Raw genomic sequence first — 22,037 nt, 5'->3', positions numbered from 1 at the left:
CTGTTCTACAGATAATAATCGAGTTTGAGTGCTGTAACTTTCCCAATTTGTCAGACAGATATCTCTATAACCATCTATGTAATAAAACTTTGATAAAAAACAAGTTCATTTTTTAACATTTTGTCAATTTAAGTTGGGCCTATCTTGTGAGAATAGGTGAGTACACTCATCAAATATATTATATGTCAGGAGTCCAATACGACCACGATTTCCGCTTTTGACAACCATCCTGCATTTATTATACGAACTAAAGATTTTTACATGTAATTTAACAAATAACTTGGAATTGGAATTTGCCTTGAAAATACATAGAGGATTTTCAAGTTTTTTCTATAAATACATGATTTATTTTCATCGAGTGGTATGAAAATAAATATTTCATGAGTGGCGGTAGCCACAAGTGAAATATGATAATTTTCATGCCACAAGATGAAAATAAATCATGTATTTATAGAAAAAACTTGAATTTTCTGTTTATTATATATATATTTCTCTTTTTTGACGTTTAAATTTGAAAGAATTTCCCTTAAATTTTGCGAATTGGCAGAATTTAATAGAAAGTAACCAGTGAAAATACGGAAAATATGTTTCACTGCAGTGAAAAATAAATTTTTTATATTAATACAGTGAAAATACGGAAAATGAAAATACGCATTTTATTTAATCAATATTTCTCAATATTTCATTTATAAGTATATAATAAATTTATAATCCGAACCTGATCTAAATATATCGGACCGTTTCATGATGCGTTCAATTTATAGGCCACTAAAGTTATGAGTATATGTAGCTTGACATCAAACAAATTGCAACACAAGCTTTCTTTAGTATTTTGCAATCAATATATATGCATGGACCTTGTAGTAAAACCCTAAAAGAATATACCTTCGGAAATTTGACTTTTGGCAAGTAGTTTTCGAGTACCTGTCCAGGCATAAAAATCGTAATATATAATATCGTAATATGTTTAATATGTGGCGACTGTCTTGCCTTTCTCTGTTATAGATTGGTAGTTTTATAGCCAGCATGTATTGGTGTTCATAAAAATAGAATTTGCAATGAATAATAACAGGTTTGGCCTCTTTTTATTATTTATTCACTTGTGACACACAAGATTATTACCCCACCCACTCATAATAATAATGCAAAACGTTCAAATTGCATTATCTTAAAAATACCTAATATTTACAATTGAAAAGAGGTTCAAGTAATATTTATATCACATAAGCTTATATAAATAATAGAGAAACATAATCACTTAAGCAAAATGTAACATACGTTACATCAATTACATTGACATTATTCTAGCATTTTTTAACTACTTTTGAATAATTTATAAAAGTAAAGAAAACAAACTTAGTTACAACAAACAATGCATCTGGTAATATACTCAATGTCTGAAAGTAACTCGTTATTTAGTCTTTTGCTGTGTCATTTAACATATTTGTACGTTACCAAAGTCTCATCCATCCAAATATTACCCATACATGTTATGCAAACTATCACTTTTAACATGATTTAGTAGAAATAACGTCATCTATCATTGCCAGGATGGACCAACTATCTATTTTTTATTGCACAACACTTAAGTTAGTGAAGAATAAATGCTGAAAATGAGCTGTAGTTATGTCTTTAGTAAGGTTTCAAAATTAGAATTTTATATGTTCAAAATGCCAATTTTATGTCATGTATCATTTAGGTTGCTTTAAAAAATATTTCACCTTTGAAATTGAATGCCATCACATCTTGTTTAACCTATTTATGTTTTCTTCCTTATTATATAAAGAGATATTTAAGTGATCTTCACATCTCTATGCCTCTCATAATGCTCATTAGTTCGACTACACCTAGTCACATTAAAAAAAGTTATCCTTTCAATAACTTTCAAAGTATTGCATAGTGGTTAAAAAGCTTTCTCCTGCTGTTTTCGATTGTCTTTTCACTAGATTTACAAGTCGTGTGTTTGCACTTTTCATAAAAAGAACGTCTTGAAATGACGGTTACTGTTACAACATTGGTGGTAAAGTATTTTAGCTGTCAGGAGGCCATTTACGCCTTTGATTCTTCCTAGAACCTTACTTGTCTTGTTTAACTTAAACATGAAAGTCGAAGGTTTCAACTTTACTGACAACATCGCCACGAAATTTATGTTCTTTCTGCAACTTACACAGTTATTGTCTTAAATAAATATACGTTCAACATGTTTTTCTTGTATCTGAACTTCTAATCATATTATGGTCTCTTGCAGTTTTCTCTTCTCGTCGTAATGATAACAATACTCTTTTCTATCATTTCGGCTTTACATCCAATCATCTAAAATGGAATTAAAAAGAGATTACAAAAAAAAACATTGTCTGGTCTTTAAAAAAATAATACTATTCATCAAATAAATTTTACCCAAAAAGTGGAGTCCTCTTCAGAGAAATGCATAAATTTGGGTGCGCTATAGAGCAAAACGTATGTTCAACGTCAAATACAGCTTTCATGATCACAGACTCAATCAAACCATGCCTGTAATTTTCAGTAAATTTGCTATTTTTAAGGCTTCCGAGGGATCACTTATTTTACCAGATATTTATAGATGTGAAGTGCTGTGTGGCAGCCGTAAAGTGTTGCCCCGTACTTCACTTCAGTATTGTTATATTTTTCTGGTCTTTCGGGATCATTGAATCCAGCACTTTAAAGTGTTGAGAATTTAGTACCGCTCAATCCGGTGCTAGGGGGCATGAGGGATGTTGCACTTTTTCATTATCCGTCATATACAGACTCGATCAAACCGGCTCTGTAAATTTGCTTTTTAATGCATCTGAGGGATCACTTTTTTACCAGATATTTAAATTACATCTGTAACTGTTATTGACGAGAGAAACAGAATTAAATAAAAGGAGGCATTTCCCCTGTGTGGTCACATGGTTGTAGGTATGACAGGGCTTTCATTTTTGGCTTATCAAAAAAAGCACCCGAACTAGTTATCAATCACTGTCTTCATATAAATGAGTTATCTGTTCGTTTAGGCCAATACTTTCAATATGACTGACCAAATGCTGTAGTTTTCATAAATATAGGACGAAAAGCATAAGGAAAGGAAAACAAACAGATAGACAAACCCTATTAAAGATAGGCAGATGTTATCTATGTCTCTGGTTAAACCATGGAGCTCAACCATAATTTGAACTGCTTACTGTGACTGTAAAATAAGTTTTCTCCCTTTTTTGGAATCACAATTTTGAAATTACATGTACATAATCATTGTAAATAATGTATCTGTTTTTGACTCCCCTGACATCTCATATATCACTAGTATGTAAAAAAGATAATATACTCGTATCACACTCAGTATTACCTTTCAATTCTTATCTTCCAAATGTTATTAAAATGAAAACATAGTAGCTATCATACACAATGACATTTTTATACCAAAAACTAATGATCTGTTAATAAATATCATGCATTTATGATTCTAAAATTAATAACAATTTATTCTAGATTTCGTGCATTGTTTACCCAAACACGCTTCCGTAGTAACATTTTGAAGCTACCCAGGATAAACTTAAATTTGTTTATTTTTACTTTTCCTACTTCATAAACATCTTATTATCAAAAGGAATGTTAATATATAGGCTCATGATTATTTATATCTCATGAAAATTGCAAAATCTTTACTGTTTTAAACGACAATCGCTGATTTATAAACACGCGAAAACCCATTACCATTCATTCATTGTATTTGATATTTGGGCATGTACGAGGCTAAAAGTTGTAAAAACAAGTAAATATAATATAAAAATTTATACATACTTTGCACAACAGCTTTTAAATCCAACTCCAAGTAGTAAATGTGTAAATTTTGATATATTTAGATCGCGCGGCCTCATAACTTTTGTTTACCTCGACACCGGTTACAGTATAAAACTCTGTGTATGGTGTACATGCAGAGCCATATAAAAGCTCGAAACAAATGCAAAATTTGAATTACTTTTTTTTCTGGTTTGCCATGGTTAGATTTTTTTAGGGTTTTTACCTGTTTTATATGATGTGTATAACAAACTAAAAATGTAAAAAAAGCTTGTGTTGCAATTTGTTTGACGTTAAATTTTACTTTAATCGGACTATTATTTCACATTATATTTACTAGCCTCTGATAAATTGTTAAATACTGGTTACTTTATTTTGTTCTGATTGATTCTGATTTGGTTCAATTTACTTCACAACTTATTTATTCGCCGTTGATAATTTTCAAATTATTTAGTACTGGTTACTTTATTTTGTTCTGATTTGCTTTTAGTTTTGTTTGTTTCAATTTACTTCACATTTTATTTATTTGCCGTTGATAATTTTCAAATTGTTTAATACTGGTTACTTTATTTTGTTCTGATTTGTTTCTGGTTTTGTTTGTTTTGTTTCAATTTACTTCACATCTTATTTATTTGCCGTTGATTATTTTCAAATTGTTTTATACTGGTTACTTTAGTTTGTTCCGATTTGTTTCTGGTTTTGTTTGTTTCAATTTACTTCACATCTTATTTATTTGCCGTTGATAATTTTCAAATTGTTTAATACTAGTCACTTTATTTTTGATCTGGAAATCAATAAAGTCCGACCAGTCTGCCCAGTCTCATTCTATTGTTGCCAGACTAGTATGCCTTTTTTGTTATTCTTAAATAATATCCAGGACCTTTAGATAAATGCTCACAATTATCAAGCGAAAAAAATGATTATCAGTTCATTTTCAGTTATCATTATATATGTATTGTTTTACAAAACTTACCTGTTGAATGAAAATCGCACTGTCAGTAACATTTTCTTCTGAAAATGGAACTCACCTGAGGCTAATTCTAGATTTTAACTTACCCATAAAATTTGAACAAAGGTATAATCCACAACATAATTTATGCTTATCATTTTACCAATATCCAGATAATGCCAGTATCATGGTCCTATTTCATGCACGGCCAACGTGTGATGAAGTCATTGACGTTATCAGAGCTAATCCATCCTTTGATGAAACAGTTGATTTGAACAGAGAGGGCACATCGGACTCATGTCAGTCGGTTAGTGAACTCGCTGGTCTCACTGACGAGGACATAGTGGATACATATCAACTAGGTGGTGATGAAGAGAACGCTCACCAGATAGTTCACGAAAACACAGATGTAAACATATATAATAAAACAGACGAAGAAGAACTACAAGGCGCATATCTTTCTCAAAGCAAATACAATTCTTTCTTTTCCTCTGACGAATCACTACATGAAGGTTTTGTTGATGCTGAGTGTGAAATAGAGGAGGACATTTGTGTAGAAGCAACAAATGAAAATGCATATCCAGCTTTAAACAAGACAAATGGGAAAAGTGAAAAAGTGTGTGCCAAATCAGAAAGTTCCAAAGTGGATTCTAAAGCTGATGGCATTAATGATGATCCTATTTGCATGACTGATCATGTCCTAACCCTAACAGATGTACAATTAGTGGAAATTAAGGGCCATTCAGAAGCGGCAACTCTCAGAGGCAATAATCTGGAAATATCAGACAACAGTGCCTTCACTGATACACCAGGTTTAACAAATATTGATGAACCTTTTATTACAAACAACGGGCATATCGAGAGAAATAACATGTACAATGCTAATAAGTCATCTTTAAAATCAATGATAAAACAATTGTCTGAATACAAAAATAATGACAATTTCGTGACTGGTACTCCAGTCAGGGTTAAAAGAAAAAGTGCTGCGAGAAAAAGAAAACATACTAAATATTCCCAAGCCGCAAAAAGAGATAAGATATTCAAGGCCTATCAGTCACATTTGAAAACTCGGGGGAAAATATCAACTAAAAGCAGTCAAGCCAAGAAACATAATATAGCAACAACCAAACCTAATACTAATGTCACGAAAATTCCTAGAGTAGAAAATAATTTAAGAATATTTACAGAAGGAGAAAACAAAAATGACGCGTCGTTAGCAAGGGAAATTAAAGAACAAGTTCATGAAAATAATATTGCTGACAGAAAAGATACCACGAACCTGACAGTTTTGTCACCCGAACAATCGACAAGAAAAAGTAGGAAGCAGAAAAACAGGAAGGATATTTGTTGGGCGATATCTGTTAAAACAGTGAAGAAACGAATACCTGACAAAAGCTATGTTGTGAAACGTGACAAAATAGGGATTACTGAAATGCTTCCAAAGAGTGAACCAGTAACTGAATTCAGCAAGGCTATTGCACAGCATAAAGTTGATTCGACTGAAGTCCGAATTGAAAATAAACTAAAAGGAAATGAAAACTGCAAGGATGTAGCAAGGGATAATGTTGACACAGCTAAACTTGCATCCGAGAAACCTGAAAATGACATAATAACTGTAAACGGCAAAGATGCACCAAGAGATGATGCCTATGAGACTGAGGCGCAATCTTTAGAAATTACAAGAGAGCAATTAATTGGAAACGGTGTTAACACAAACAAGGACGATTCAAAATTATCAATACCTAAATGTGTCAAAGATACTCCGTCTACCATTGTAACTGACAAAGGATTGCACCATAAATCTGAAAATGAAATATCTCAGAAAATTGCAGTTGGTGGAATCAAGAATGTGTCTAACCGTTCCGAACCAGTGGCCGGAACAAGTCAAAATACAAACAACGAATACACTTCTACCGCTGAGAAATCCTCTGAACAACCAGTGAGGAATATCATCACTAAATCAGAAGTTTTATTTAATACAGAAGATTCTTTGAATCCCGAACAGTTCCCGCTGAAATTAGCAAAAAGTGCTGATACTCGTTTGAGTGTTGTGAATGAAGAATTAAAAAGAGAAATCTCACTAACCTCGGCAAAAACTCTAGAAACACTTGGTAGTCGTGTAGCTAAAACTGAATGTTTGTTGGATATTTTCGTACACCCTGCTTATCCAGGGGAAGACCCGAAACCTGTTAAAGTTCGAGTACCGTCTCATATGATCAGAGATGGCTCTGCAAAGACATTTGTTAAGACTTTAGAACGTAATGTTATGACAGCCGATGTGAAAAAGTTTGGTCCACTGCGGGTACCAAAAAGAACATCAAAACAACATCTAAAAAAGTGGTCAAGTCTTGTCAAATCAGAAGACACTTCAAAAGTACGCTGGAGACAAAAAGAAGGTAAATAATGTAATAAAATGTTAGTATATAACATTAAGATTCCAAGATTTGTCATAATCACGAGGCACAGACACTGTAACGTAGTGGAGCCAATGTGCTTTTAGGAATCTAATCAGATGAACCTCGATCAAACAAATGCCACAGCTGTATATCGGTTAGTCGTCCACCGCTGAGGTCCAAACGCATAAAACATAAAACACAGATCAGTAGGGCCACTTAAAACAGGAAGATATGCAAAAGATAATCAAGAGAGATAAACTGAAATAAATTGAGAAAAAAAAAGTTTTGTGACCCTTAGTCCGATTTTAATAAAAAGCGTTGCAACGCTTTACAATTTTTGGTCAGTTTTCATTATTTAAAATATTATTCTGGGAAAAAAAACTGAGTGAGCAAATGATCTGAAATTTTGCACACAAGTTATTGGCCTTAACTTACATCAAATGAAAAATTAATCTCGAAGAATTATTTCCGTTCCCGTCATGCCAAAAACCGCAGTGGAGTCCCTTTAAATGTACCAAAACATTTTAACTCAGCTGAATCATGGCATATAAATATTTTACTATTAAGGTCATCATAAAAGGGTACTTAATTTATACTCAAATAATTAAAGGTTGGAAACAAAGTTACCTGGGTGAGCAGAAAGAATGTCAGTCCACAGCGCTATCATTTTTTTTTTAATTTTGAACTTGGGTTGACTTCTGTATTCATACTTACATGGTTCAAGATATAAAAAAAATGGAACACCAGCATAAAACAATACAGTATAATATTGTGGCGGCATGGCCGAATGGTTAACGCGTCGAACTAGTAATCTAATGATCGCTAGTCGCATAGGTTCAAACCCCGTCAGGGGCAAGTCGTGAGCAAGAAACTTTACACTCATTGCTTAGTACTGGCTGGTTCCAGGAACGGATTCGAAAGTGTGTCTATAAGCTTATAGCTTCCTACACAATAAATTCTGTATAAACCAACAATACAGTTTTATATTTAATCTGAGGCTGACGTGTTATTTACTCCAAATAGAGAGACTTGAATAAATTTGATATACGTAAATTTAACTCGTGTTAAATCTAAAATGACATTACATCATATAGGTCAAGTTTCCGATGTACAGTTGAGTCAGGTTCCACGATATTATGAACCCTCCCCCAGGCGGAAGAATATGAGAGAGAGGATGGGTCTCGAGGCGTTACAAAAATACAAAGTTCAAGTACAGTGTAAAGAGATTGAAAGAATCAAAGTTAACGCAGATTGTAAGTTCTTACTCACATTTTCATGAATTTATGCAATATAATGATTCCTTTTTAGACAGTCCAGATACGTTTTGATACAGATAGAGGTCATTTTTATAAAAAAAACTGTTCAAGCGAGTTGACGTGTTGAAATCAAACGTATATTTTAAAACTAATGCAATAACCATGTATTTCTTTATTTTATTACTATATTTATTACTGTAACTAGCTACATGAGAAAAAGTGTGCAATTCGAGGCAGTTAAAATGTCGCCTGTAAGGACACTATAAACCTTTAACGTGTGAAAATATTGCATCAATTGGAACACCTTGACTTTTATTCATAATAATAATAATCAGTATCTAGAGTTGGACTGAAACAAAACGATAAGATACGATTGGATTGTATATCAACAGGCGACATTATGGCAAAAACAGGACACCATACGAACTAGGAAACAAATGACAGGTTTGATGTAACATGTTTTAGTTAAACTGTAAAGGGGTCTTCATGGATACAATGTAAAATACAAGACTATATATATGTATTCATAAAATAAATCAGCAAGAGTTTGGAGTTTTCCTATGTATCATATAGTTTGCGATTTCATATTGCAGTGTTTCCGGGCATCCTTCCACCAAAAATAAAAGAAAAGCTGAACCGGGTGTTAGAGGCCAGAAGATGAAATGTGAAATGCATGCCTATATTTTACTGGTAAGTTCGTGTGACATTGCGAACAGAAAATGACCAACACACATTTAGGACAGTAGATTATCTTATTTCCATATCCGAAGTTTGACGGAAAGGGCCGAGAAGATGCGACAATGAAAAATATTTTATTTTATTGATTACAAAATTAGAAGGGAATCTTTACCGAACGGGAAAGTAGTAGGCGATTCCCCTTTTCACTTTTTAAATCAGTGAAAATGTCTCGATCAGACAAGAAAACCATTTTTTCGTGTCAATAATTATCAAAACAGATCCTCCGTGGCCGAGTGATTAAGGTCGTCGACTTTAAATAATTTGCCCCTTACTCCTATAGGTGCCCGTCCGTGAATGAGATAGTGCCATGGCATCCCCCGTAAAAAATCATATAAAAATTAGGATGCACAACTGCCAATACAATTTTTACTGCGTAGTTTTTGTTGTCGTCATATTTAAGAGTGTGTGGAGCAATTCTATGCATTTATATTGTTTAGCCTTTAGCCTACTGGCAGCAACTTATATTAAAGGTTTGGAAAAAAATGGATTGTATTAGTTTATGCAATGTACATGCTTGTAATATATTTTTAGTTCTGACTGTGTATAAAGGTACGAAGCTTATAGATCTATAGACAAACCCTCGAATCCATTCCTGGAACCAAGATTGTTTTTTTTTATTAATTGTTTTTATTAATTTATTGAACAACACCGAACTGTCACACAACTACGGTGGCACAAAGGTGACATGAGTGTGTTTTTACTTATCTCGCACGCACGAGATACTATGTCCTGGCCACGAGTTACTTAGTCCTGGCCACGAGTTACTACTTAAGTCGTGGTCACGAGATAGGTAAGCCGTGGGAACGAGATAAGTATGTCTTAGTATCTCGTTCGCACGACTTAACTATCTCGTGGCCACGACTTAGTAACTCGTGACCACGTGCGAACGAGATAAATAAAATCTCACACATGTCACCTTGTGTCACCGTATACAACAGAAGTCAATATCCAGAAATTGTAAAAAAAATTTTAAAAGTTTTCAAAAACCTATAAAATTTCTATTCAGTATAAGACAAGAGATATACACACGACACCTGGTTAATATAACATCTTGACATTAAGCATTTATTTTAATTCAATTTAATATGCACTCATCAAGGGAAAGAACTTGTACTGTTATGTTTAGTCCAACGAATTGCGTCCCTTGTTTAAATTGACGTACTTTCCTCGACCAATCAGATTTTACTATCGAAATGTTGCTCAGTTTGCCATCTGTATCAATTGTTTCAGGCCTGGAACCAATCCATAATGAAAGTCGCCATTTTCTCATCACCACACCCTTGGAGTATAAATGTAGAGCTGATGGACTGAATTAGGGTCTGAAAAAGACCCTTTTACAGGCCCATTAACTTTTAAAGACTCAATGGAACTTGAAAATATAGTCGCAAATACCGTATACCTGAAAGCACGCGAGGGTAAGTGGAGTAGAAGTTACCGAGTGCTGAAAATCGGATGACTTATTTTCTTCTATTTTCGTAAAGTAAACTTATCGTACACACGAACCGTTTGTCAGTTTCAGATGCTTACATTTCAGGTGGCGGTGGAAAAAGAAAAGGCAAAAGCAAGAAATGGAAGCAGATATTAAAATTCCCTCACATATCACAATGCATGGATTTAAAGAACAAAATAAGTGAGTAGACCTACATCTGAGTTTATTTTGCATCAGACTTAAGTATTTAATATATATTTTACCTTCAACTGGAACACTCTTGCTGTCTTGTACCTGTGAATTTATGGATCATTGAAGGATCTGTTCCTTGGGTGGCATTGTTGTGGGATGCCTTTGATATGAAAATCTGGGACATAATTTAAAGGGATAAGCAACTGAAGTTTACAGCTTGCAATGTCGTTGTCAAATATTGAAATAAGGGAAACTTGCTGCTAGTCCAAGTAATAAGACTTGTCAAAGAGATTTGTATCATAGAAAAGTTTGGAAGGGCGATGTCTTTTTGCAAATGGTTTGACACTATACTAAAGTCTGTAAAATGGGTCAAACCGTTCACGCCGAATTAGGCTAACTTGCTGCCATTTTATCATATTGGTCGTTACAAAAGGTTATTTTATCTGCATTAAGCAGGTGTTATAAGAGAAATATAAACTATCTTCACTTGTGTCAGATTTTAATAATTGTTACAATTCTAAAATTCTAAATACTTAGAATTGTCTTAACAAGATGTTATGAAACCTAATCGGTGTAATTATTTATGTCAACAGCGTTAATCCTGTTAAATCAGCTGTCAGTTGGATGCAAACATATAAGCTGTCATCTAATAGGTAGTTGCTTGTCCTGTTATATTTTGCCAAGGGAAAACTTCCAGGTCTGTGAACATGAAGTAATACATGCATCAATTGTAAATAGTTAGCTGGCATATTACTAATAATAAACTTGTCCTCTTTCTTTGAATTCTGGATCTTATTTCAATATAACAAGGGAAGATAAAAGGGACTTATAACTAATAAGTATACAAGCCAAAAGGAATTACAAGTAAACCAGGCAGAATTTGATTGTTAAAAACTGTTTAAATGTCACACAAATCTAGAAGTAAGGATTTTATTGAAAAGGAATCTGTAATAGGAAATACTACAAGTCGCATGAGATCTTTTGCCAGGTTTAAACTTTAGAAAGTACAATTTTAATTAATTTGTAATTAATCAAATGTTTAAAATGTAGTCCATTTCCTCGGGGTTTTTTTCTAGACCAAGTTTAGACAAGTATTCGGTTACATGCAATGATAAAAATAAATAATGTCAAGTATTTCACTATAATGTTCTAAGTTCATGTAAACTATGGACAAATTTATGCTATCAAAATAATAATTATCATTTATGTCTCATTTTAATACTTTTCATGCTTAATCTTGAATCTGAAATTGCATGTTATAAAGCCATGTCTCATGTGCTGTACACTACACTATTTATATCCTTGAATATGCACTTACATCAAAGCAAGCTTTATAACCTTGAAATTCATAATTTGGGTCAAGAAATTGTTGACTTTTGAGAGATATTTGATTACTCAAACATGTAATTATCTTTCAGATTGGAGTAATTTTCATTTAAAGATATCTAACCAGTTTAATTTATTCCCAATATAAATTATATAAATCTGTTGTAAATTTATGCAGTAAGTTCATTAATAAACCACATTTTATAATTTGATAGGGACCAGAATTCATGCAGTGTTTTAAATATGAACTTATAGTTATGTAACTTATTCAATCAAACATGGAGATATTAATCTCTAAGTTAAAGCTGAATTGACTATTAATATAAATAAATGTAAATAAGACAACAAACATGAACATGTTTTTAAAATTTCCAATTTTGGCGTTATATCAGACCCAAAAAAGCAAAGAAAATGAAAAAAATCAAACAAAATCTTTGCATCACTATTGTCAATTTCCTCTTTGAACATGGTATTTTTTTTCTAAAAATTGGTGGAGGAATTGTTTCAGAGAGCTCAATCTGGAGAACTGGTCAGTGTAAGTTATATTTTGGGAGGAACCAAATACATGTAATGGCAGATTGTGAGTGTTACTTGCTTTAAAATGAATATTGTGTATAAAAACAAAAGAAATACTTACATGAGAGATACAGGTAATATTTCTGCTTTGAATCCCCATTTGACTATTTTGAAAGATCAAAGAAAAGTTAAATTAGGAAAAAAAAGATCAGATATAATATTTGGATAAGTAAACCTTGACATTTGGTTTAATGGCCAGAAATATGGGAAACATTTTAATATTATGTGTTTTAATGAAATAAATGATGGCAACTTAAGGCCTTATTAGGCAGGGACCTGTTTTAAACTCTTTTTTTTTTTATGCAACAACCAATGCCTTTTAAATTTTTTAGCATTGTTACAAAAGTACATTTCAAATTTTAATGAGGAAAATTTTAGAAACCCATAGATTTTAGCATTCACTCTTTCAAACATACCGGTAACTGTTTTTTCATAGGTTAAGCCAAAGGTGCCTTAAAATGTTGAAACAATTTGGGGAAATCATAAAGTCTGTCGGGAATAAGGAACTTTCAATAGTTTTGTCAATTTGAATAAGGCCATTACATTTATTTGATCCCTACTTTATGCAGAAGCATTCACCGTTAGATTGTTACGTGTATGATATTTGACCCCTACTTTATGCAAAAACAATCACTAGTTACATGTATTTCACCGCTACTTTATGCAGAAGCAATCACTGTTAGGTTGTTACATGTATTTGACCCCTATGTTATGCAGAAGCAATCACTGTTACAGTTAGGTTGTTACAAATGTATTTGACTGCTTACTTTATGTAGAAGCAATCACTTTTTAACAGTTAGGTTGTTACATGTTTTTGACCCCTATGTTATGCAGAAGCAATCACTGTTAGGTTGTTACATGTATTTGACCGCTACTTTATGCAGAAGCAATCACTGTTAGGTTGTTACATGTATTTGACCCCTATGTTATGCAGAAGCAATCACTGTTACAGTTAGGTTGTTACATGTATTTGACTGCTACTTTATGCAGAAGCAATCACTGTTAGGTTGTTACATGTATTTGACCCCTATGTTATGCAGAAGCAATCACTGTTACAGTTAGGTTGTTACATGTATTTGACCGCTACTTTATGCAGAAGCAATCACTGTTAGGTTGTTACATGTTTTTGACCACTACTTTATGCAGAAGCAATCACTGTTAATGTAGGTTGTTACATGTTTTTGACCACTTCTTTATGCAGAAGCAATCACTGTTAGGTTGTTACATGTTTTTGACCACTTCTTTATGCAGAAGCAATCACTGTTACAGTTAGGTTGTTACATGTTTTTGACCGCTACTTTATGCAGAAGCAATCACTGTTAGGTTGTTACATGTTTTTGACCACTTCTTTATGCAGAAGCAATCACTTACAGTTAGGTTGTTACATGTTTTTGACCCCTATGTTATGCTGTTAGGTTGTTACATGTTTTTGACCGAAGCAATCACTGCTGGCACTCTTTAAATTAGTACATAGCTATAATGTCAGCATAAGGGAGGCATGGATACTTAAATGATACTAGTGACACTTGTCTTGGATCAAATAATTCTTGGTCATTATTACAACCCTTTGAAATATTGAAAAGACAAGAGTTTTAAGTTAAACATTTAGTATGTAATTTTTTTTCTTTGCTAAACTGGCCCTTCATTTGTTGTTTATCCACATGGCCTAGGTACTTGACCTACCAGTAGGTCTGCTACATATCAAATTTGTCTGCTAGCACCTTTTGTATGATCATGACTTGTTGATAGTCTGCGTTGATCAAGAGATTCTTATATGTAGCAGATATGATGCACTTACTGGAACTTACTCTTACCCCCTTAACATGCTACTGAATTTGTCATACTACTGAATTTGGAACAGTCCATATAAAGTTTGAATTATGGGATTTCAGTACTAAATTTGAGCTACTAATTGTATTGGTCAGATCTGGCTGCAAGTTGTAATGGACTTTACTCAAGATTTTTCTAAATCTTTTGATATTATAATATTTGTAATATTGTTAGCGAGAATGGGTACTTGGGTTCCCATAGATTATCAGTGTCAGGGTATTTGGTTAAAAAATACCTGCTCAGGGCAGTGATGTAATGCTAAATTGCTGTAAAATTCCACAAAATATTCATGTATTCTAATACCCTCCCCCCAATAAATGCAATAATTGTTGCTGTATTATTTAACATTTATGAATCAGCATTTGACATTTCTGTTACCAGACTGTTTGTAACATTTCTATGCTTATCTAGCTCTAACATTTTCTGGAAACATGTACATGTAATGATGTTATATCCAATTTAAAGTAAAAAAAAGTCCAAGGGAACAAGTGCTATTTGATATTTTTTTCTATTTCTCAGACTACCCCCCCCCCTCCTCCCAAAAAACCCAAAAAACATTACAACTTTCCCTTTTACATACTGTGTACATGTATGACATGTACTTTTAGTTTATGGAAAATTATTTTATGTTATAAACTGAACATAATCCTCTGGACTTCCCTAATAGCCTAATTAATATATATTTATATAAAAAGTCTTGTTCTTATATTTTTAAAGTGTTTTTAGTGAACATCACATAGGTTTTGTGTATGTATTTATGCATGTATAGTTACGTTAAAATAAAGCTTTGACACAACACAACATGATAACAATATATATAACAATGCATTCCAGTTAGACATATGAGAAGTGCACAGACGTGTTTTGACCTAATGCAATGGTATGACAGGGTTAAATAGAAAACAGTAGTTGAAAACTCTCTTTGTTCTTATTACAATTGTATTGATCGGGAAAAGCTGCTACTTACGTCAGAAGAAAAAAAAAAATTCCATCGCTCTACAATTGCTTTGGTAATTAATTAGTCAGGATTTTCTGGGCCTTACTTACAAATGAAGCATAGTCACTGCTTTGTCCAATTATCTCTGATTACGTGTAAAACAGAAGTTTTTGTTATCTCTAAGCACCACAGTCCTGCTGTCGACTGTTAAACCGCTGTATTTAGGATTTTCTAAATAAAGCTGTCATGATTCTACCGAAAACATTGCGATAAATTCGGATAATTAGAGTCGACTAATGATGTAATACATTTGCAAAAATTGGGAAATATAAATTTGTCCCTCACGTTGTGTAACAGTCATAAAGGTCATGAAATGCTATTGATAATTGTTTGCTATTAATGCCTTTATCTAAAGCATATCAGAATGGTGCGTTGCCCTGTAATTGTGTAGTCTGGCATAATGGTAATTGTCGCATTATTATACATTCAGCTATTTTCACCTAATTACAAACCATCTATGTGTATTTTTCATCAATGAAAGGAATAGGGTAAAAAGAGAGGACAAGATAATTTGTGTTTATTCCTCTATTCAATGATGTTTGCCAATATTTTGATGCAAATTAATACCTTGCTGTGACAACTCAGTATAATCGCCGCTTGACCAGTAGCACAGTGGATATAAAATGTCAACATACTGTTTGTATAAAGCAAGAAAGTTTCAAGATATTAGAATATATAGGCTCCCAAGAAAGATTCAGTGATTGTAAATAGAATAAGCTTGTAATTGCAAGACATGGGCCTGTACATATTGATTATAAAAGGTACAATAACTCTATTTATCAGTTTATCACATACCCATGCCAATTTTCCTACTCCGTAGAACTAGAAATGGTATTGTATGACCGTGCATTTATTTTGACGTGACGTCATTTGCATTATACAATCATAGCGATGAAAACCGCTAAATGTTAATGTTAGTGTTTGATTATATACTTCTCTTGAGAAACAAGTCAAGATAGTCCGTTTTTCTCAAAAATTGAAACCGTTCACCATTTTTTGGCAGCTGTTGGTAATATTTTGTTTATTTGAAATATCAGAAATATATATATTGTGAATTTTTGGTACATTGTATTCTGTGGGCCCTTAATTATACCAAAACTCCTATGATGATAATATACATGTCTGTGGCTTTAGTATAGAGCTACAGGTCATCCTGTACTGGACCAAGCTTAATACTGGTTGCTATTTCAATACAATAATGCTTACTTCCAAAATCAAAGCATAGCAAATTATTCACATGTTGGGTAGAACTACCTATAAACATAAAATATACATTGTATTATGTTATTGTTTATGTAATTGTATAATATAATATTTATAAAGGTCAAAGCTTAGTTCTTAATTGAAAATAATGTTATAACTGTTCAGTTTTGTGTTATTATAGATAAATTGAGCCGTGTCATGACAAAACCAACATAATGGGTTTGCGACCAGCATGGATCCGGACCAGCCTGCGCATCCGCGCAGTCGCAGTCTTATCAGGATCCATGCTGTTCGCTTACAAATCGTATAACAAGTAGAGAAACTGATAGAAAACAGCATGGATCCTGATCAGTCTGCACAGATGCGCAGGCTGGTCTGGATCCATGCTGGTCGCAAACCCATTATGTTGGTTTTGTCATGACTTGGCTCAATTAATAATTATAAAATATGTATTTTAAGAATTTTTTTTTATTATTTAACATTCAGCGTATTCTGGCCTATTTAATTCAACTTGTAAAGCACACAATCATGCTTTCACGTTTTTAGTTATCATGTATATAGCTCAAGAGTGTGTCAAGCATAATATACATTGTTTAGTAACCCATAGATGTTAAATGTTTTACCCATGGATGTAAAAAAATTAAGACTTTATTTTATGGTTACTTCTGAATTATGAGTCGGCCAAAGATAGGCGTTAATGAAAAGCTTTCTGCAGCAGTTTATCTTCTGTTGGTCAGTGAAAATTAATAATTGTTTTGATAAAATAACACTTCTACTAATTGTGCTTTAAAGGTAGTGTCATTGAACAAGATAAGGCGCAGTTATTCAAAGGTGGCATTGCTTAAAGTATATCATGTTCATGTCATTTATATTCAACTAACTCAGTCTGCTCGCATGTTCGCAGCCTTGAGCTGCATGACTGTTTTTTTCTATGACTATTTTTTTATCCAACGGCTGGGGAAAAAAAGACAAAAAGTTTCTTTTCAATGATCCAATATTGTCTGTTATATGGGACGAAAATGCCCATGTCTTTCGACAGATTGGACTAACTATATTTGAAAAGGAAATTTTTTGTTTTCAGACGGTGACCTGATAACATAATGACCCTAAATGCAAATATCAAATTGGACCATCCTGGATATAAAGTTACAATTTCTCCTGAATCATGTGAATTTTAGTATTCTTTGTCACATTATCAAAAGCATATTGTTTCACTTGCATGATATTTTTTTCTATTTCATAATTACTTTAAAACCTTGTTCAATGAAAAATCAGTCACTTATGGATATGTTAACACTAATATGAAGAAAAAAAGCAGACAAAAGTGTTGTTTTTTACTGAGCGCCTAACTGGATTGAATATTAAATATGCACTGTTTGACCAAATAGATCCAACATTCAAATGAATAATGGTAAAATAAATGCTGTAGAAGATCAGAAATTTTCAAAGTAAGGCAAAAGGTTGGTCAGAGACTAAAATTTAGAGATGCAACTGTGTTACAGTATATTGTGACACAGTGTCAGGCAGTGCAAGCCACGGCTCTAAACCCTCACACTGCCATTTTTTCTTGCTTGATCACTTATTATGTATGGTCTACATTATAGCTGGACCCTGGTGCCTGAGGTAAAGTTAGATAAAGTGTACTTCCTACATGTACTAAGTTTTCTCTGTGCAGGTTCTAGGGTGTTTTGCAGCTTTTTAGATGGGGGTGTGGCAGGAATGTAAGTGCAGGGGATACAGTAGGTCATGATGTTAGTTTACTAGGAAGAAGAACTTTATATACACTTGATAACATACATGTAGGCAGTGTAGGAAGAATAATTATCATTTTATGATGACTGTGGTTTACATAATGTCCGTTTTGATTTTGTCTTATCCTTGAATAATGTTTTTACATATTTTGACACCATTTTGTGAGTTTAGGGGTAAATAATCATAAAAAGTAAATTCTTGAGCAAATATTTAGTAGAGTTATAACCCAATGTAGCTGTGGGGTTGCAAATTAGAATTGCAGCCAGGGGGCATTCATCTCTGCGTGGTCGTAAAAAGGCGACTAAATGGGTTAAATAACTGGAGTCTATGCATTTCATAGCTCTAGCAGGTGAGGTAGTTTTGACTTCTGGTGTTGCTTTGAACTTTATAACACCCGATGTTAACCAAAATCATCTTTCCTGTTTTGGCGCCAAGTGCTGCGTAAAACGAAAGAAACCAAAAGTAGAGTTATCTTTGAATGTATGTTATAACATAAAAAGCATTATATTTCATTAAGCCGCCTCACGACAAAACCAACATAGTGCGTTTGCGACCAGCATGGATCCAGACCAGCCTGCGTATATGCGCAGTCTGATCAGGATTCATGCTGTTTGCTTACAGATCCTATAACAAGTAAAGAAACTGATAGCGAACAGCATGGATCCTGATCAGACTGTGCGGATAGACAGGCTGGTCTGGATCCGTGCTGGTCGCAAACCCATTATGTTGGTTTTGTCGTGACGCGGCTCAATTGTATGTAAGAAAAATTGTCATAAAGTGTGCAGCGTGATCAGATATTTTTATAACATTTAGAGGGGAGAAACATCACATTAGAATGTTAAGTGGAATGATAAAGTGATTTGTTCCGGCAGGACATTGCATATTACGTTTACACATGCCTTACAGTCTGATAAATGATTTATCATTTTGAAAATTGGAGATTTATTGTAAAATTTGCTGGGGTATTAATATATTCAAAATACAGGATGTGTAAACAGTGGCAGAAAAAATAAAAGATAAAAAGGTCCATATACAAATAAGATAAACGCTTTTATGTAAGTATTTAAGTTTCCTATCACGGATGTTCATAAAAGTCAGTAAATAGAACGTGGTATAAAGCTGTCAAATCAAGTCCTACATTTTTCATGCAAGTTGGTTTCTGTTGTTTTTTTTTTGGGGGGGGGGGAGGAGGTTGGGAGGGGAGACATATTTGGGGGAAAATGGGGTAATTGATTAAACTTACAAGTTGTCAAAAAGAATATGAAGTAACAGAACCTATATAAACCAATATACTTGAAAGTTAACATGTTTTGGGGTTTGTTACTTTGAAGATAATTTTCATATGTGCATTAGGATCAAATTAAACTGGATAAAACTTGCTTGTGTCTCTGTGGCATAGTGGGTTTGGTTTTATCACTTGCCCAAAGCCACTGTTGATTGAAATCCCACTAAGGGGCTTCGGAGTTTTTTTTATGTGGGGAAGCTTTCCAGTTTGCTTATGGAAGGTCGGTGGTTCACCTCAGGTGTCAGCTTGTGTCTTAAATAATGCACAGTGAGGCCACCCAGTTCTTTTTCCTCTGGTAAAACTGGAAAGTTGTCATATGACTGATGCCAATGTAACTGAAAATTTGAATCCAGCAAGGGTTAATGTACATAAAATTATTTTTCTATGACTGTGATATATCATCTTTTTATGCCACCGCAGCATCTGCGATGCGGTGGCATATAGCGATTCACCTGTGTGTGTGTGCGTGTGTTTGTGTGTGTGTTTGTGTGTGTGTTATATAGATTATATAGTGAACTTAAAAAATCTTCTTGTGAAAAACCACCAGTCCAATTTCAACCAAACTTGGCAGGATTGTTCCTTGGGTGAAGGGCTTCCAAAGTTGTTCAAAGAATTTCATTCCATGCAGAAATCTGGTTGCCATGGCAACCAAAAGGAATTATAAGAATAAATTTAAAAAATCTTCTTGTAAAGACCCAAAAGGCCTAGAGCTTAGATATTTTGCATAAGGCATTGTCTGGTAGACCTCTAACAAGATTGCTCAAATTATAGCCCTGGGGTCAAAATTGGCCCCGCCCCGGGGGTCATTGATTTTCACTATGTACATATAGTAAAGACTTAAAATACCTTCTTGTAAAAACCCAAAAGGCCTAGAGCTTAGATATTTTGCATAAGGCATCGTCTGATAGACCCTTACCAAGATTGTTCAAATTATAGCCCTTGGGTCAAAATCGGCCCCGCCCCGGGGTCATTGATTTTCACTATATGTACATATAGTAAAAACTTAAAACACCTTCTTGTTAAGACCCAAAAGGCATAGAGCTTATATATTTTGCATAAGGCATTGTCTGGTAGACCTCTACCCAGATTGTTCAAATTATAGCCCTGGGGTCAAAATCGGCCCCGCCCTGGGGGTCATTGGTTTTCCTTATATGTATATAGTAAAAACTTAATATAGTAAAAACTTCAAAAAAAATCTTGTAGCAATTGACAAATGCTAGAGGTTAGATATTTTGCATGAAACATTGTGTAGTAAACCTCTAGCAAGATTGTTCAAATTATAGCCCTGGGGATAGCCCTGGGGTCAAAATTGCCCCCGCCCTTGAGGTCATTGATTTCAATATATACATATAGTAAAAAATAAATAAATCTTATTGTCTGAAGGTACAAGGCTTAGAGCTTTAATATTTGTTAAATTATATCATTTAAAGGTACTCTACAAATGTTATTCAAATTTTGCCTCTTGTGTCAAAATTAGCCCCGCCCCCGGTGGCCATAGGTTTTCCTTATATGTATATAGTAAAAACTTAAAAAATCATCTTCTCTAAATTTACAAAGGCTAGAGTTAAGATATTTTGCATGAAACATTGTGTAGTGAACCTCTTGCAAGATTGTTCAAATTATAGCCCTGGGGTCAAAATTGGTTCCGCCCCGGGGGAAATTGATTTTCATTATGTACATATAGTGAAAAAATAAAGAATATTTTTGTCTGAAGGTACAAGGCATAGAGCTTTGATGTTTGATATATAATATCATTTATAGGTCCTCTACCAAAGTTGTTCAAAATTTTCCCCTGGTGTCAAAATTGGCCCTGCCTGGGGGGCAGTGATTCTCATTATGTACACATAGTAAAAACCGAAAATAAAACAAATGTTTTCTGAATGGGAGAAAGCTATAGCTTAGATATTTGACTTGAAATGTTGTTTGGTGGACCTGTATCAAAATTGTTTTGAATTAAACCCTTGGGTCAAAATTATGCCTTGCCCAAGGGGACTGTGACCTACTTTCTTGTCCTTTGATGTACAGCAATGACATTTTGACAATGTGCACAGTTTTAGTTGTAAAATTGAACTTTGATATCAGGTGACCTAGATTTTGATGATGTGACCTACTTTCTTGTCCTTTGATGTACAGCTATGAAATTTGAACCATGCGGTGGCATAGCATTTTTCTCAAATGCAATCTTGTTTTACTTTATCTTAAATTTAGAATATGAAATCCTATTTTTCAGTGTAACACTGTTAGGTAACACTGTTAGGTAGGGAAAATTTCTTGCATGCTTGTGAAAAGAGGAGTGAACAGAGCGATATACAT

At 33.6% G+C, this 22,037-nt stretch overlaps 1 protein-coding gene across 4 annotated transcripts in view; it reads left to right on the top strand.

Annotated features, from left to right (window-relative positions):
* Positions 1 to 22,037, top strand: part of LOC132716367 (G protein-coupled receptor kinase 5-like) — a 62,570-nt gene that overhangs the window by 4,471 nt on the left and 36,062 nt on the right. For 2 of the 4 annotated variants that reach the window (XM_060699629.1, XM_060699628.1), the window contains exons 1-2: positions 10,351 to 10,549; positions 10,669 to 10,764. In XM_060699629.1, coding sequence (XP_060555612.1) covers positions 10,498 to 10,549; positions 10,669 to 10,764 — 148 coding nt within the window. In that variant the 5' untranslated portion in view covers positions 10,351 to 10,497. Of the gene's footprint in view, positions 1 to 4,917; positions 7,141 to 8,234; positions 8,394 to 8,989; positions 9,087 to 10,350; positions 10,550 to 10,668; positions 10,765 to 22,037 lie in introns of those variants that run through there. The other 2 variants (XR_009623796.1, XM_060699630.1) reach the window with 2 other exon arrangements.

The sequence above is a fragment of the Ruditapes philippinarum genome, unplaced genomic scaffold (genome assembly GCF_026571515.1).
Source record: "Ruditapes philippinarum isolate M1 unplaced genomic scaffold, ASM2657151v2 ctg1776_1_1_1_1, whole genome shotgun sequence".
NCBI lineage: Eukaryota > Metazoa > Mollusca > Bivalvia > Venerida > Veneridae > Ruditapes > Ruditapes philippinarum.
Note: the sequence above shows the minus strand (reverse complement) of the source record. Positions and strands in the feature narration are given on the sequence as shown.